This window comes from Bactrocera latifrons, unplaced genomic scaffold, assembly GCF_001853355.1.
Source record: "Bactrocera latifrons isolate USDA-ARS-PBARC rearing strain unplaced genomic scaffold, ASM185335v1 scaffold_185, whole genome shotgun sequence".
NCBI lineage: Eukaryota > Metazoa > Arthropoda > Insecta > Diptera > Tephritidae > Bactrocera > Bactrocera latifrons.
Genome location: NW_017535352.1, coordinates 366,602 through 384,828, shown reverse-complemented (window position 1 = coordinate 384,828; position 18,227 = coordinate 366,602). Strand labels below are relative to the sequence as shown.

Here is an 18,227-nt window from a genome sequence, read left to right as displayed (position 1 = left end):
AGTGTTTTCTTAAACACTGGGTAAAGGAAGATTCTGCCATTCTGAATTTAAAAAGATCTAATATTTGCGCTGAAAGAGCCATCAAAGTTATTCAGGAAATTTACCCTTTTTGTAAATCTGAATAGTTTAAATCTTAAGTTTATCTGAAATAATATCAAAATGAATTAAATAATGAACTAAAACRTATATTTACTATAAAAATGTATTTGTCTAGTACTTGAATTAGTCTTATTGCTTCTAAATCAAAATTTATCTTCTTCTTCTTCGCATATAACATATGAATTTTTTCAATTTAAAATTGAAATTTTTGAAATAAATCGAAAAGCTAAAAACGCAGTTATCATTTTTTTACTATTCCTCATCGTGTTATGGCATGTAAAGTAGGTTTTACAAAAATAGACTACCCCTAATGCTCATACACAAAAAATGTTGAATGTTGGAATTTAGGTAAACCTGCGTATTATTCAGAGGTTATAATGAATTTTCGAAATAAACAATTACCGAAATAACGGCACTGGATATGATTGTGCTGGACAGAATAATGTGCAGCTTCGATTGATTTGTGCCTCTGCATTTTTTAAACGATTTTCAACACTTATTTTTGGAGCCACGCTGCCAACGGGTTCTACTCGTATTGTAAAAAGTTAGGTATTAAACAAACAAAAAAAGTTTATACACTTGTGAAAACTGCCGGAATATGCGCCTTAATTAAGTGAGTTTTATGTAAAAAAAATATTTTGTTGAAGTTAAGCTTTTGATGAGAACTTGACTATACCTGTAATTTGGCACTGGATATGACTGTGCTGGACAGAAAAGCGTAAATGTCGTACCCAATTTGGCACCGGCATCACGCAGTCGTTCTCCAACACCGATTTTCGGTGCAACGCTGCCTACGGGTTCTAAAGGAGTATAACAATTTTATTGACTGAATTTTACCCTCCAAATAATTGTATAAACTGCAGAATGTTGGAATCTAAGTTCAAAATTTTGACTTTTTTTAATATTTGGAAAGTCGAATTTTTTTTTTTTTTTTTTTGAATTTATAAGCCTTGTCCTCTCTAAAGCGGGAACTGTGAGATTTTTCAACAATTAACAATGAGCTTGATATACACATTTCAATAAAAATTCTTTTAATATATTTTTTTACCGAAATAGCGGCACCGGATACGATTGTGCTGGACAAAATATGCTCAATGTATTGCCGATGGCCGCTACAGCATCATTACGCCGATTTATAAGATTAATTCTTGGTGCTACACTGCCCACAGGTTCTATAAAATATCAAACATGTTTATCAAGCAATTGAAAAAAAAAAAACAGAGAAAACTGCCGAACGTTGGTTTATTGCAACGACTGACATTTTTTTAATGCAGTCAGAGCCGTGTTCTTTTAATCAACATTACCTAAACGCTGGCACAGGGTACGACTGTGCCGGGCAAAATATGCCGAACGACGTTTCGATGCGCGCCTCAGCGTCCTTACGTCTATCGCCCACGCTTATCTTTGGTGCAACACTACCAACGGGTTCTACAAAACGACACAAGATGTGTTAAGGTATGTTTTAAGTTTGAAAACTGCCATGAATAATTAAAGAACGCTTAGCGAAAACTTTGTGTTCACTACAAACTGCTGCAAAAGTTTTAAGAATCAATCGCTTGGCTGAAGTCTCAACATCAGTGTTTAATTTGTCATCAATATTAACTACATACTCTAAGGTAGTTGTAATACCTGTAAGCTGGTACCGGAAATGATTGTGCTGGACAAAAGAGCGCAACGCTTGAATGACTTTTAGCACCGGCATTTTGTAGTTGTGCGGCTATGCTAACTTTTGGTGCAACACTGCCGAGGGGTTCTGATGATATAAAATTTGTTTGGAAGTAATACTATTGTAGTTTATGCGTAATTAAAAGCTTCTTATTTGTAGGATTAAGAATTTTTGCTGCCTGAATGTTGAACAGAGAAATTTAAAAATGAGCTGGAAGCTTTTTAGGTAAATCACTCAATAAAAAAATAAATTCTGAACTTGGTTTTTTTTTATAAAACACAATTAAATTTTTCAAAACTAAAACTCTTGTGTTAAATTAAAAAAAAAATCATTAAAGTTCTAGTAGCAACCATTGTAACTCAATTGACTTCAACCTCTAGGCGCTAACTAAGGTTGCTGATATTCATTAATCGATAACATTAAATTATTGAACTACTCTCATCAGTAAACTTCCCACTACGTTCACTTAAAACGTTTAAATTTAAGGAAATTTAATTGAWTTTTTTTTATGGGATCAAGTATAAGATAATCCCAACTGAATATGAATTAGATATTTCAAAGTATTATAAAACGAACGATTTAGACCCTCATTTGCTCACCTATAAATTGGCACTGGATATGCTTGTGCAGGACACATAATCGCGAGGCTATGATTTTGCACGATACTGTCRTGATTATAGCCATCTTTTTTATTAACGCGTGGCGCAACACTACCGATGGGTTCTAAATCGAGAAAAGTTTACATTCTTCGGTACTTAAACTATATAATGACAGTTAATTTGATCAAAAACTTTAACAGAATGTTGGGTACAGTATTTAAGTGGGTTCAAAATTTTACTAAAAAAACGAATATTATTTTATAACTTACAACGCACCTATAAGCTGGCACTGGATATGACTGAGCCGGGCATTGTATCGCAATAGTGTGATTAACCCTTATGCGGTCGTAATTTATTTCATCTTTTCGACTGACACGTGGTGCAACGCTACCAATTGGTTCTATAAGAAGTTAAACCCGAAATTGTCTAAAATATTTTACGCCTAGGTTAAAAACCGTACTGAATGTTGAGATGAGTTTGTACAAAAAACTGCTGATTGAATTCCGTTTTTCTGCACCATACAAAGTTAATTTTCAGTTTGAAAATCATTTGCACTGCTTTATCTTTATTTTAACATTTTTCTTAAATTTCTTTTCTGGTGAAAGTTTCAACAAACCTATAAATCGGTACTGGATGCGATTGTGCTGGACATTTTAACGCAACAGTCTGATTTTCTGACACACGATCGTGACTGAATTCATCATTTTTATTAACTTTTGGCGCAACAATTTTACGCATAATGAATATTATTATACGAGTATTTTATTAAGTTTCTTTCTACCAAAAACTTTATCTATGAACGCTGGAACTTTTTCAACGATCAATAAAAATATTTAAACTTTTCACAAAAACTTAACTAAAAATTATGATGTGGTTTTTCTAATATACCTGTATAGAGGCACCGGATATGATTGAGCAGGACATAACAACGCTAGAGACTCGCTAATTTTCCCTAAAAATATGCCGACTTTGTCTTTAATCTCAACTTTAGGTGCTACTGAGCCCACAGGTTCTGAAATGTTAGAAACACCAAACGATGTTAATGACAATGTCTGCAAAAACATTTATTTTAAAAGTCTGAATGTTGGATTTTCGAATGTTTATMAAAAWAAATTAWYATTTTTAGCTAAATAAGATCGCTTAGGCAACTCTATSCTCTGCCAATCTTCCAATAAAGCACATGATATACATTTTCAAACATTCACCTGTAAAATGGCATTGGATAACTTTGAGCGGGACACAGCAAACTCAATGAAGCATTAGCTTGACGTATAGCAATACCCAATTTGTCGTTCATTTCAACTTTGGGCGCTACAGAGCCAACGGGTTCTGTAAATTTTTAAGGAAAAATAGCGATGAGGTTATTATATCGCACAAAATAAATCGCATGATAAATTATAGCACAACTTGAATATCCTATAGAATGTTGGGAACAGTAAGCCGTGAGGCATACGACTACAATTTATTGTTCAACTCTTTAAGAACCTTTTCAAATTCGCCTAATAATAATCGATACTCACAGTTTACAATCACTTTGATCTTGTACGTAATTAAAAAATTTAATCGACTGCCAGCTGATTGGAAAGAAATGAGCGATGAAACGAATTTTAAGTGACGTATTCTCTTGCTCTTACAAAACCTTTGCATGGTGCACGAATTGCAGATATTTCCTCTTGGTGCACCGGCACAACAATAAATGCACGCAGAAAATTATTTGCAATGGCTGTAAAATATGTCAGACCAAAACCCATGTTTATTTTCGTGCAATGACACGTAAAAAAAAATAAGTGCAATCCCGTTACTTAAATACATAYTTTGATGTTAAATTGTTGAGGAAGGCAAATTTGAAATAGATTTTATAATTTTTATTTTAATTGTAAAGATTTGTTACAGTTTTAAATGAATGCAGTTACAGTTTTGAATGAAACAATAGGCATGCACAATAGTCATACCATAAAATGACGGCTCGTGCTCGGGCTCGTGCCCTTGTATATTTCGAAATAGGATTTTTGCAATCTGCAATCTTGCATTAGTAAGAGAATCCCCCTATTGTATGTTTAATTAGCATATTCTACTTTATATGAGTTGTTTTAAAACGAAATTCACGGTCCTCGGTGATCCTACCTAAACGCTGGCATCGGAAAAGCTTGAGCTGGACATATCAGACTTAATGAAGCGTTTTCCCTTGTAAATGCCACTTTGACTTTGTCATTAATATCGACTTTTGGAGCAACGGAGCCAACGGGTTCTGAAATAGTATGTTTACTATAACGTGTAATTTTAAATATCTAAAAATTTTTGCAAAACATATAAAGAAAACTGCCTGCGGGTTTAGGGTTTAAGCGTTTTACCTGTCAACTCATATTAATTTAACAAATTTAAAAATTTTTACCGAAAAGCTGGCATTGGAAAGCCCTGTGCTGGACAAAGTAAACTCATTGAAGTATTGGACTTTCGCATACCGAAATCCATTTTATCATGCATATTCACTTTGGGGCCTACCGAGCCAACGGGTTCTGAAAAATCGTTATGAAACAGTTAACATAAAATCCTAAAAACATATTTGTATAAGCGTTCATTGAAAACCGCCTGCATAAATTCTCCACATACCTATAAGTTGGCATTGGATATGATTGTGCCGGGCAGAGTAAACTAAAAGCTTTACCCAAGGGCTTATCCAACCAATTGATGCGATCTTTGACATCTACTTTTGGTGCGACGCTGCCCACCGGTTCTATAAAATAAACATTACAACTTTGAGCACTGTCTTGAGATAATCAGTAAGTTATATTGCCGTTATGTTGGGAAAGTTGGGAGTAAGTTGAGAACGTGCGCTAATGCATGTACTTTGTTTTTAAACAGTTTTAACACTTATTTGATTCTTTATAGAATAAAAACTAGACATACCCTCAAAAGAATGGAATCCATACATTTATTTATTGACTTCAGTAAAAATGTAMACTGTGAAGATTAAAGATTAAGACTATGCTTATATAATTCCGGAACTTCCAATTTAAAGCTTTTTAAAGCACATTTTTAAAGATATAATGCACCAGGGCTTACCTATAAAMCGGCACCGGATATGATTGTGAGGGGCAGAACAAATTTAAAGAGTTGCCAGCTGATTTATCAACCCATTTAATGCGATCATTGGGATCCACTTTCGGCGCTACACTACCAACGGGTTCTGAAAATTTTTTTAGTTCATGTGCGTCATGCATTGAGAGGCATTAAATAAACATTATTTTGAAAAATGTCTGAATGCTTAGGATGGGAACTATGCAACATGGCATATATTTTAACCATAAGAGAGTAGCTGAAGAGATTATTAACAAAATTTAGAATTTTTAATTTTATCAATGTATTATTCACCTATAAATCGGTACCGGATAAGACTGTGCTGGGCAAATTAAGGCAAAACTGTGATCGACTTCAGCGCGTGCATAATTTATTTCATCTTTAATATCGACTTTCGGTGCAACACTGCCTACCGGTTCTGCGAACGTATTAAATTGAATTGAAATTTATATGAATCATTTTTTTTKTAAATTTTTATTTTTGAAAATGCCTTTATGTTGGAGGTGCCTTAGAAAGATTCTAATGTTCGATAACTGTATACTTTTACATATCCTCAWAACCTCAAGATTGTTTGTCTAAACTATGCATTTAGCCTGATTTTAGGATAAAAGTGTTATCTCACTCTAAAAGTGGACTTACTGTTTGACTTTACCTAAAAGCAGGCACCGGGTACGATTGTGCCGGACATATGAGCGCTTTATCGCTGTGCAAACGAGTGCGTGCGAATGTGAACTCATCACGTGTATCGACTTTTGGTGCAACACTGCCGACCGGTTCTAAAGAAAATGCAATAAATAAATTAATTTGAAGAATTCGACAACTTGCTTTAACATCGTAAATGTTGGGATGAGATTATAAACCATTTCACATATTTTTCGATAATATAATCACAAATTGTATGCTAAATTTCAATACTCAATATAAACACACCTACCACACCACGATTGGAACGGGATAGGCTTGCCCAGGACACTGCATTGCATACTCTTGTCCCATTTTGACTTGTATAAATTGAAATTTGTCATGTAAACTTGTGAGTTTTGGCGGTACTGAGCCCACAGGTTCTAAAATTATATAATAATAACAATAAAAAGTATAAAAAGAGCTTACGGATTTAATGCGGAGAAAACTGCTTGAATTACTAAAAGTAAGRGTGCTTGTTTAAAAAGAGTAATGAATGTTTCTTTGGCAAAGAAGAAAAATTTAACACTTTAACTGAAATGTTTTATTCAAGTACCTCACAATAGGGACCGGATATGCTTGACCTGGACACTGCATGGAGAATTCTTGGCCAAATTTTACTTGTAAAACTTGGAATCTATCATGCAAGCTCGTTACCTTTGGTGGCACTGAGCCGACGGGCTCTATATGAGAAAGGAGATTTTTCAAAATTAATACAAAAACTGGTACTGAATGTCGGRCTAAAAGCAGGGTGTGCACGTAAATCTGCAACATATTTAAAAATACATAAAGCAATTCATAGTATAGTACCTGACAATCGGCACGGGATATGCTTGACCTGGACATTGCATTGAGTAACTATGCCCCAATTTGACTTGCATCAAAAGAAATTTGTCATTAATGTTCAGTATTTTTGGTGGCACCGAACCCAGTGGTTCTAGAAAAATAATGCAATAAAATATGATTCTTTTAGTAACGTAAAGCAGAAGCTTTTAATAGTAAACTTGCCTGAATGCTTGAGGCTATTTGAATTCAAGAAAATGTTTTGTTCTTCTTCAATACAAAAAAAAATTTTTTTATTGATTTAGWTACTTTGCTTGCATGACTTTAGCGATTCTATAGAAAATACATATAACAAAAACAAGGCACTTTTTTGTACAAAGAACCCATAYTTGACGATTTCTTCTAAGTGTATATACGAGTATATTTTATCAGTATTTTTGAAGCTCTATCATATAATTAATTTTAATCTTCTCAATACGTCGGTATTTCACACAACAATTGCTTCAGGGGCATACCTGACTATTGGCACCGGGAATGCTTGTCCGGGACATTGCATAGCATAAGTAGCACCTTGAGGCACTTGCATAGTGCGAACTTTTTCGAGCAGATTCATTTTGGGCGGAACGCTGCCGACAGGTTCTAAACATTTTTAATTAGTACTTCAATAYTACTAATAAAAATATATCGCAAAATTTCCTAACTGCCTGAATGTTAACTCAAACTAGTATTGAAAGAAAAAATTTCGAAAATTATATTCCAAACCTACCTATATGTAGGTATCGGATATGACTGTGCTGGACAYTTTAAGCTAAAACTTTCACCCAAATAAACGCGTACACTGGAAAGTTCACTTTCCATATTAACTTTGGGGCGCACAGAGCCAATTGGTTCTGCGGAAAGGAAAAAAAAATTCTTTAGAAAAATATAGTTACGATATTTAATAAGAAAATTTCAACTGTCTGTTGGGATCTAGAAAACTGCCACCGAGCGGAAGAAATATACGAGACATTTATGAGTAATTTAGTTGCCTACCTATAAGCGGGTATGGGATGGGACTGCGCCGGACATTTCAAACTGAAACTCTCGCCCAAATTAGCACGCGCAATATTTAATTCGCTTTCAATATTGACACGGGGAGCCACAGAGCCAATTGGTTCTAGAATAAAAATGCTAATAAATGACTATTTTTTAAAAGAAGCGATTGATATGCGCCTAAATGTATGCCAGAATGTTGGGACAGAATTTCAACAACTTTACAACTCCTTTAGTTATGAACATCACCAAAAATTTTTTGTCAGAATTTGTACCCAATTGTTATTAACAAGAAAGGACGCAAGCATGTACATATGTATCTACCTATGCGCTGGCGTCGGGTATGACTGCGCTGGGCAAAGTAAAGCAAAACCAACGCCACTCGCGATTTCGCGTGTCTGTAATTTGTCCTGCACGTTAATTTTGGGCTTGACGCTACCAACGGGTTCTACGAAAAATAGACAAAATATTTGTTTGTAAAAATAAAGTGGAAACAGTTTCTGAAAACTGCTGAATGTTGTTGTCGTAAAATGGAAAAGCACTAAAATTTGTGTTAAAATATTTTAGAAAATTACACCTAACCTAAAAGCAGRCATTGGGTAGGATTGCGCAAGACAGAGTAAGGCATAATTGCGACCCAATTCTACATCGATAAATTGATGTTTGTCCTGCAGCTGCACCTTTGGACGTACGCTGGCAACTGGTTCTGGTTAACAAATAAATAAATTTACCGATAAATTATAGCTTCTGTGTAAACTACATGGTTAAAAACTATKTAAAACTGCCTGAAAGTATGCTTTGTGATTTTCAAAAACGATTTGCGGAGAACGTGTATAGTTACACACCTGAAAATCGGTACGGGATATGACTGCGCTGGACAGAATATAGCGCTACTGCTGCCACTGGCAATTTGATTCACTTTAAAGCGCTCGAGAAATGTGATTTTCGGTGCAACGCTACCAACGGGTTCTGAAAATTTTTTAACGATTAAGTTAAACGCTRTTAAAAACTGACTGATTTGCTGTGATATGGTGATTTTAAATACAGGCACTGCATAACAAATTACTTTTTTAATACTGCTGCATTAACAATTGAATATCCAAATATTACCTAAAAMTTGGCTGCGGATATGCTTGTGCGGGACACAGCAAGCTTAATCCTTGATTTTGTTTGCCCTTAACATGCTTTAAATCTTCACCGATACTGATTTTGGGACTGACACTGCCTACAGGTTCTAAAAATTTTTAAATAGCGACATAAGCATAGAGTTGTTGAAATAAAAATCCTATCTAAGTGATGTAACWTTCTTGAAAACTGCCTACAATTGTTTGCAAAATTTCAATAAATCAAAGCTTTTTATTTAAAATAATTATTATACTTTATGAATGATAGTAACTGTTAGAAGCGAACGCAATATATAAATTGTGCTTGTGAACATGCCCTTATTAGTCACYTAATAATCGATATTTACTCGACTAGATCAACCTAACTGTTTAAATTCTAAATGTTGAATAATTGTGAAAATTCAAGCTGGCACGTGTTTTATGTGCAATTTTTAAGTTAATAGAAAATGTGGTCCAAAAATGCTACAAATATCGACTCCAATGAGGGAAAAATTGTCTGATACCTGAAAATCGGTGTAGGATATGCTTGCGCTGGGCAAAGCAGGCTCAAACTGCGATCGCTCTTCGACTTTATATGATTATAATCATCACCAGAATTGATTTTTGGGCTAACACTACCAACAGGTTCTGCAATAACAAATAACTAACACTGAGAATAGTTCATAAGTATTCGGAAAACTGCCCGAATATTGGAATTAAAATGCCTAAAAACATGCTCGCTTAAATTTTATAAAATTATATTATTTCAAAAAATCGTTACCTAAACAATGGCACGGGATATGCCTGCGCTGGGCAGAGCAGCGTAACACTTTGACCTTTATGTACCTTTACGGTACGCGAATCGTCACCGGAAGTTAGTTTTGGTGACACGCTGCCAACGGGCTCTGAACCATTTAATGTAAAGAAACGAATAGAACAATGAAAAAGATTGGAAAATTTCAGATTTGTTGGGATGGGGTAAAGTTTGCACAGAAATTAATATCAACTTTTACCTAAAAACTGGCACCGGATAGGCTTGCGCTGGGCACATTAATGTTGCACTTTGTCCAATAGATACTTTTGGAATTTTTATTGCATCATCACCAGCAGTCATTTTAGGGCTAACACTACCAACGGGCTCTGAAGAAATTTAAAATTTATACTCTAAACGGTGTCTCAACCATGTATTAAGCTTATGAAAGCCTGCTGAATGTTGGAACAAGCTCTGCACACAAATTCCAAACAAAACAGTGTTTGCAATTTTATTTTTGTTGCCTACCTAAAAACTGGTACTGGATACGCCTGAGCCGGACACAATAGRGTAATGCTATGGGTCAATGGCACGCGTATAATTTTTATGTTCTCCTCATTTGCAAAAATTTTTGGACTCACAGAGCCGACAGGTTCTAGGAAAGAAATATAACACCAATAAAGTCAAGAAAACTATTCGGAACTTGATTGATTGAATACAACTGATGTTGGGATAGCATTAATTATGCATTATTGTTATGCTAGAAATGCTTTTACCTAAACAATGGCACCGGATAAGCCTGTGCAGGACAAAGTAATGTGGCACATTTGGTAAAATCTATTTTTACGATACGTGATTCATCACCCGAAGTAAGACGTGGACCAACGGTACCGACAGGCTCTAAAGCAAACAATTAAAAATTCATTAATGGAGAAAATACAGAAAATAAGTTGTGGTTTAGTTTAGAGACAGGATGTTGGAATAGGTTAAATACTGCGGTAAGAGTTGCCTAAAATCTAATTAGCCTCAGCATTTCAACTTGCCTCAGTCGACCTAAATGATGCTCTATATATAATTAATAATTTGAGTAGCTAAATTTGATTTCTAGAGCTTTTCTTTAATCAACGAGTATGAGGGGGATAGGACTGCATACAAATCATACGCTTACCGAAATATTGGCACCGGATAAGCTTGCGCTGGACAGAGTAACGTGACTGATTTATTACCAGGGGTGATAATCACTTTTATATCATTGCCAGATAGTAAACGTGGGCCAACACTACCAACAGGTTCTACAAATACGATATACGAGGTACGGTAGGTATAATTTAAAAAGGGTAAGTAAAAGCGAGTTAGGAAAACTGTGTGAGTGTTGAAATAGGCTACTCGAATGATTTTGAAATATTTTATTTACCACCAAAGACCAAAATAAAGCTAACTTTCATAATTAACTAAAATATTATGCAATCAGGGACACACCTAAACATTGGCGCTGGATAGGCTTGAGCAGGGCAGAGGAGTGTAACGCCCGCTCGTGCGGCCGCCGTAAAACTGCTGCTCGTTTGCACAGTGGGGAATTTCGGTGATACCCTGCCAACCGGTTCTGTAAATTAGTTTTTAGAAATATATATTAATTTAACATAGGCTGAGCTCAAAAATTTATGCGAGCCTTACAATAAAATATTGCACATTTAAAATGTAGTTATATTTAAAGTATTTATTTAATTTAAAAGTATGATATTTACTATCAATGCGCACTTACCTTGCACTTTTGGAATTTTTGCTTAGGATAAGGGTGCGAATTTCACTAGTATTTAGGTACTGTACTCAGCGCACAGTGGCACAAAATGTAACGAAAAATTACTTTTCTGTTTTTAATGACAACATAAATACTCCATTTGTTCAAGCTCAAGTCAGGCAAAAAATTTAATGCATTTGAAATTTAATTTAACATTAAATATTACTTTAAAAATTTCTTAAATACGGAATTTATTTATTTTCAATTTCGCWTTAATTCGCGCAACAGTTTACCCTATCCCAACATTCAGGCAGTTTTCAATGCAGGCTAAGGAAGCAACAATTTTTTTATGTTACCGTAAGAATTTTTTGTGTTTAATTGAATAGTTAATTTTTTAAAACAAAATATCTTTTAACAGAACAATTGAAAAAATTTGCTGAAATAAGTCTTTAGCAATAGTATTAAATTACGTTTTTGTTTTTGATTTTAAATTCTTATATTAATTTTTTTTTTCTTTTTTAAGAAGTATTTTTATACAAAATATTTGTTCATGCCATTCCTTCGGAGCAAAGAAAAAGATTTTAAGCTAAAAATCTTTTTGATTGAATTTTTTTTCATAATTAGATCAAAAAGTTGTTGCTTTAAATATTTCAAATAACTTAATAGTAAATAATTTATATAATATATTGAGCAATAAAAATATATTGACAATTCATATGGCCCAATATACTATTAATATTTTTACCAGCAGAAAAAATATTTTTTATGAATTATTTACAAAGTCAAAAATTACATAAATAAAAACTTTAACATTTTTTATGCTGGAAACGCTTATTAATTGCATAACTGTGTATATTTAAAAATTCTAGTTCGTAATTGTAGCGTAAGATTTACTTTTTAATTTTAAATTGTACACAATTATGCAATTTTCAATTACGAGTATATTACAAGCCTAAACTGCAACGGTTATTATAAATATGTTTAGATATTTAAATTCAACAACTATGGCAACTTTTTGCAAAGCTTTTTATTAGTTTTTAATTTTTCACTTTTGTAACATTTTCAGTATTTTGTTTTACAAACCCGACCACAGTATCAACAATTTTTTCCCGTTGCAGCACAAGGCTCAAGTATAAGGGTATGTACATAAAATATAAAGCTAAAACAAAAACATTTTACCAATAGGAATAATAAAATTATAAAACGCAAATAAATTTCTTATTTTTAATAATATTTGGTAAAATATTTTTATTTCAAATATTCGAAAATCCAGTTCTGACATTTTTTGTACATATTCACATAATTCAATTACTTTTGAAAAATTAGTATTTTCTAAAATTTATTTTTTTATAAAATTAATTTTGAAAAGTTCATATTTTTCATATTCATTAAATTACATAATACTATATTATTTTGTTATCATTTTTTACAATTTAGCTTAGGTGAGAACTGAATTTTCGTAGTTACCATTATTTAAATGGACACAGTTAAAACTTCGAAAATTTATTTTATTTTTATTTTTAAAATTTCAAAACATTTCTCACGTAACAATTTTTGATATGTTTTTATTTTTTAGTTTAGATTTTTAGTTTTAATTTTAAGTTATTTTACTTATTTCACTTTGTAAATCTTATTTAATTTTTTTATTTGCTTTGTTTCCAAAACATATTTTGAAATGATATTCATATTTTTTCATGTATTTTCACAAAATTTCATTAACAAAGGAACAAAATTATTAATTATTATTTTTTTTTAGTTCTAATTATACAAAATCCTTTAAAAATTATTAACCTAAATTTAACTGCGTCCTTTGATTAATTACAATTATTTTACTCTACTAAAAATACGCTTAAAGCTTACAACTTACCTGTGATCACCAAGCGTCCCTTCGTCGCGCTCAATCGTGTTTCGCCAGTTAGACGATGCTTGGTGCGACACTGATAGCTTTTGTAGCCATCTTCGGGTCCCACTTCGCGTATATGCAGTTCACCMGAGGGCAAAACCAAATATTTTCCATCTGGTTTCGAAAACGCGGCACAAAATTAATAGTAAGGAGTAGAAAAAATCAATCCATTAGAAAATTGTAWATCTTGTATTACTGCGTTTAAACTGTATAATTATTTCTACATAAAAATACGCATGCAATACTACACCGTAAATATATATTGAGATGTTTTAACTTGGCGAAATTTAAATTTTATTTATTTCTTTTATACTCAAACACAATTTATTTCAGTTGCAAACTCTCTTATTATGTAAAGTGTAGCTSTGTTAGATAATTTGTAATGTACTATACATACATATGTACATATGTGTATAAAAGCATGCTTTTAGTTGTGTATACACATTTGAAAAACTTTAGTGTATTTTGACTAACGTTAAAACTTTATTACAAAAATAATTTCTTGTTAATGTCATACATTTTATAATTATTTTTGTCAAATATTAGGGGTATCCGCTTGCTCTTGCAAGTTTGCAGATTGCAAAAGTACTATACCGAAATATACAAGGGCTCGAGAGCACCCATTGCAGAATCTAGTAATATATGAACGGCTGATTCGACCAATTTATTGTGAATGACTATTATGCATGGCTATTGTGAATTGGCGCACCTTCCGCGTACATTTTTAACAAAAAAACTGTAACAAATCTTTATAATTTAAGTAGAAATTATAAAAACTATTTGAAACTTACCTTCCTCAACAATTTAACGACGTAATATGTCTTTATGTAAAATGACAGCTAAAACAGGATTGCAAYTATATTTTTGCGTGACATTGCATATACATGGATTTTGGTCTGCCATATTTTACAGCAATTCCAAATAATTTTCTGCGTGGGTTTGTTGTTGTGCCGGTGCACCAAGAGGAAATATATGCAATTCTTGCACTGTGCAAGGGTTTTGCAAGAGCAAGCGAATACCCCTATTATGATTTGAAAGGTTTTATCAAACGCCTTTTTTATTGTTGACAAACTTTTAATTCATTTAAATGATATGCAAAGCACACTATAGTTTTTCAATAAGTTAATTATACTGTATAATACTATGACTAAACGTATAAGCATTTACAACAACACGTTAACTGTTTGACCAACTTATTTCCACTTCATTTATCGGAAACCCGTGTAACAATCAACACAGAAAAATATTTATATATACGAATATTGTAGTTTAAAGTTGAGTACAGCTTCATGGATTTTACTTTTTTTAATATATCTTTGCTATTAATCAATATTAATCAATTTATTTCGCAAATCTTTAAAATTTATTTAGTCACTTGTATTACCAAACAACCAAAGTGATGACACGATATCGATTACTTCGATTGGTTTTCAAATGGCTAGAGCCTTAAGGTGTGCTTACACACGCCACACAATCGCATACTTCTTTTTTAACGTGTCTCAAAATTCAATAAATATATGTATATGAAATATTTGCAATGTGTTTTCTTGATTATTAATTATGGAAATAAATTTGCTCTGCAAAAGCGAGTTAATCTTATACATGTAAAAATTGCGTCAGCATGCATTGAAACGATCAACAAAAATGCCAATAAAATGCATTTCATTCACATATTATTATTATTTTCAGAAGTGTATATATTTACATTTTTACAGTTAATTTACTAAAAATTATTTAGTAGTTAATTTAATTGTTATTAGCATTTTTGTTACAATTATTTACATTATAAATACAAAATCTACAAAACTATGCTACATGAAGGGGGATTTTCGTGGCTAAAGGCAGGCTGGACGAACCCATGGAATATTTGGATGACAACAGGAAGTTTAAAGGAGCGGATAGGAATGAAAAACCAAATAAAATAAAACAAACGAAAAGTAACAAAATGTAAGAAAAAGTGAACGAGGAATCATTTATGAAAAGCGACTTGACACTTAAAGCAAGAAAAGGCAGAAAAAATAGGAATAAAAGCAGATTGAAAACGCGAAAAGCCTATGTCAATATCCTAGTCAAATCATCTCGAAAATTTTATTGTATACAGACTGAAAGCAGCGGCAGAGTCTAGTTTACGGGACAGACAATGTGATTTTTGTGGAAGCGGGATAATGCATGGAACATTTGTGAACAAATTTAACAGAAACAATATATTACGTAATTCCTCTATCAATTTCACACTGTGAAAATCAGCATTATTTACCGCTATCAAAGTGCCCGACGCCATCGTTAGTGGTGAAAATTTCGCGTTCTTCATCTTCCACCCATGAAGCGACTGATATGAAATCCGCCACAAAACTGGGTATATGACATTTGAGTATGGCGCTGTTACCACGCAACACAGCCTCATCCATGACATTTACCGTATAGGATTGCGGTACGACTATAAAGTGGAAGAGCATGTAAAGTAGAAAAAAGGAGCATAATGGAGAAGGCAAAATGAGAGGCGTTGTTTTGTAATGTAACAGTAATAAAATTAAAGAAAAATCATTAACTAAAAATAGATTTGTGAGTGAATTTGAGTTTGGTATAACTTTTGGGAACAGAAAACTAGAAAATCCCCCTCTAATTAAACATAACTAAATCGAAATTTAAATTAAAACTACCAGCGCTGGTTTTTGTGTAGACACCACCGTCAGTATCAACCCAATCGACAATGTCTATATGATCCGCGACAAAGGATGGCGTTTGACATTTGAAAATGGCTGCATTGCCTTTAATAACATACTCATCGTACACTTGTGACTCAAAAAATTGTTTGACAACTGCAAAGGAAACGGAACTGTGATTTGGTAACAATGAAATTGTAATTTAATTCACACATATGAAAAGTATTTTTAAAACAAAATGCAACGCAGCACTGTTGGTAAGGAACGGAAGTAGGATTTTGGCGATTACACAAAAAAGTATGTCAACTGACAACCAACAGGCGCAAAACGTTTTGTTACTGTTTAACTTATATTATTAACTTCTTTCTCTTCAACACAAGAAAAATTACCCATCAGTTCATTGTTATCGGCGCGCATGAATTCAACATTATCCTCATCCACCCACGATTCTACGGTTATAAAATCGGCGACAAAAGATGGCACCAGACACTTGAGTGTCGCTGAGTTGCCACGTAAAGCAAATTCATCGATTACGCGTGTTTGATAAAACTGATGAACGACTAAATGAAAACAAAACAAAATGGCCTATGTAATGAAAAACGCAAATAAAATATGGTGTTGATTGAGAAATGGGATAATATGCAGAAAGAACACATTGGAACATGCGAAGCACATCTAATTTTTATTTAATTTTTTTCGCTTGAGGTATGTTTTCGCAATACCAGTTTCCTTATCAGTGCCCGGATAATAGTTTGTGTTCTCTGAGTCCAACCATAGATCAACAAAAACAAAGTCTGCCACATATGAGGGAATCTCACATTTCATTACCACTGAGTTGCCACGTATGACATATTCATTATCGGCTTCGGATTCATAGCTTTGAATGACAACTGCATTTACCGGTAGATAAAAACGTGWAAATGGAGAGAAGTTAAGCAGAAAGTTAAAAGAAATAAAATGAATTGGRCAGTTAAAACAATTGCAAGGAATGGTGGGTAGTTACATGGGAGGTTGGTACCTAAATTAAACTTAAATACGATATACACGCAATTAAGCGGAACATTCTGACATTCAAGCAAATACCATATGCTTGCGAGGAATTGCTACGCCATAATTCCACACCCTCCTCATCCACCCAGGCTTCGATCTGTACAAAATCCGCAACGAATGAGGGTATTTTACACTTTACCACCGCTGCATTGCCTTTGATCACATACTCATTCTCCGCTTCCGTTATGTAARACTGAGAAACGACTGTTAAAACAAAAGCGAAAGTTTTTGAAAAGAAAAGTAACGAAAAGAAAATGTAAAAGTAAATATGTGTAAAGTATGGAGGGGRGTTTGTAGGAAGTTGACATTAGCTGTCTTTTAACTAATCAAACCACTAATTAAATTGCGAAAAGCRAAAACAGCGAACCGTAATTATCGGAGAATGTCAATACGTTATTATCCTCATCGATCCATGATTCCACGCGCACAAAATCGGCTACAAACGAGGGTATAGAACACTTCAGCACGGCAGCATTGCCTTTAATCACATACTCAGTCATGATTTCCGCCTCATAAAATTGATTGACGACTACAAGTTGCGCGCAAAAAACCAAATGCAAACAGTGAACGAAAAAGTAGAATAGAAAAAAATGTTATGAGAGCAAAAAAGAAATATATATCTTGAGAGGAGTGGCATAAAAATATAGGTTCATTTTGGGAATCAGCTGGAAACTACTTAAGCTAGTATGTTAGCGTGCATAACAAGTTCGACAGTTGCTTTTGCCAACCATAATTGTCGCTGTGGCGCAAAACATTATTCTCTTCATCAATCCACGATTCAACGCGCACAAAATCCGCCACAAACGATGGTATGGAGCACTTGAGTACCGCTGAATTGCCCTTAATCACATATTCCATTAAAATATCGGCGCCGTAATACTGATTGACAACTAAAAATGTGATTATGYGTTATTAAAAAACAAGACTCGCAAAAATATAGCGCAATAGAGAAGAGTTGAAMTTTAGGTTATGAGAAGGTATTTAATGTTTTGGAGAGTTTGAGGATTGGTTTACATAAAAAGTTAACAACGCGCCACCAAAATTTCACTTATCAAATACAGCTATTATTTTTGTACGCTAA

The 18,227-nt window shown here is 33.4% G+C and overlaps 1 protein-coding gene across 12 annotated transcripts in view; it reads right to left on the bottom strand.

The window, feature by feature from the left end:
• The window catches only part of LOC108967369 (Down syndrome cell adhesion molecule-like protein Dscam2), a 155,407-nt gene that overhangs the window by 70,497 nt on the left and 66,683 nt on the right, over positions 1-18,227 (bottom strand). For 5 of the 12 annotated variants that reach the window (XM_018930729.1, XM_018930728.1, XM_018930733.1 and 2 more), the window contains exons 4-6: positions 17,180-17,350; positions 13,398-13,547; positions 4,489-4,612 (exon numbers count right to left, since the gene is read on the bottom strand). In XM_018930729.1, the coding sequence (XP_018786274.1) occupies positions 4,489-4,612; positions 13,398-13,547; positions 17,180-17,350 (445 nt within the window). Of the gene's footprint in view, positions 1-4,488; positions 4,613-4,756; positions 4,881-4,974; positions 5,037-13,397; positions 13,548-16,093; positions 16,253-17,179; positions 17,351-17,874; positions 18,037-18,227 lie in introns of those variants that run through there. The other 7 variants (XM_018930723.1, XM_018930724.1, XM_018930727.1 and 4 more) reach the window with 6 other exon arrangements.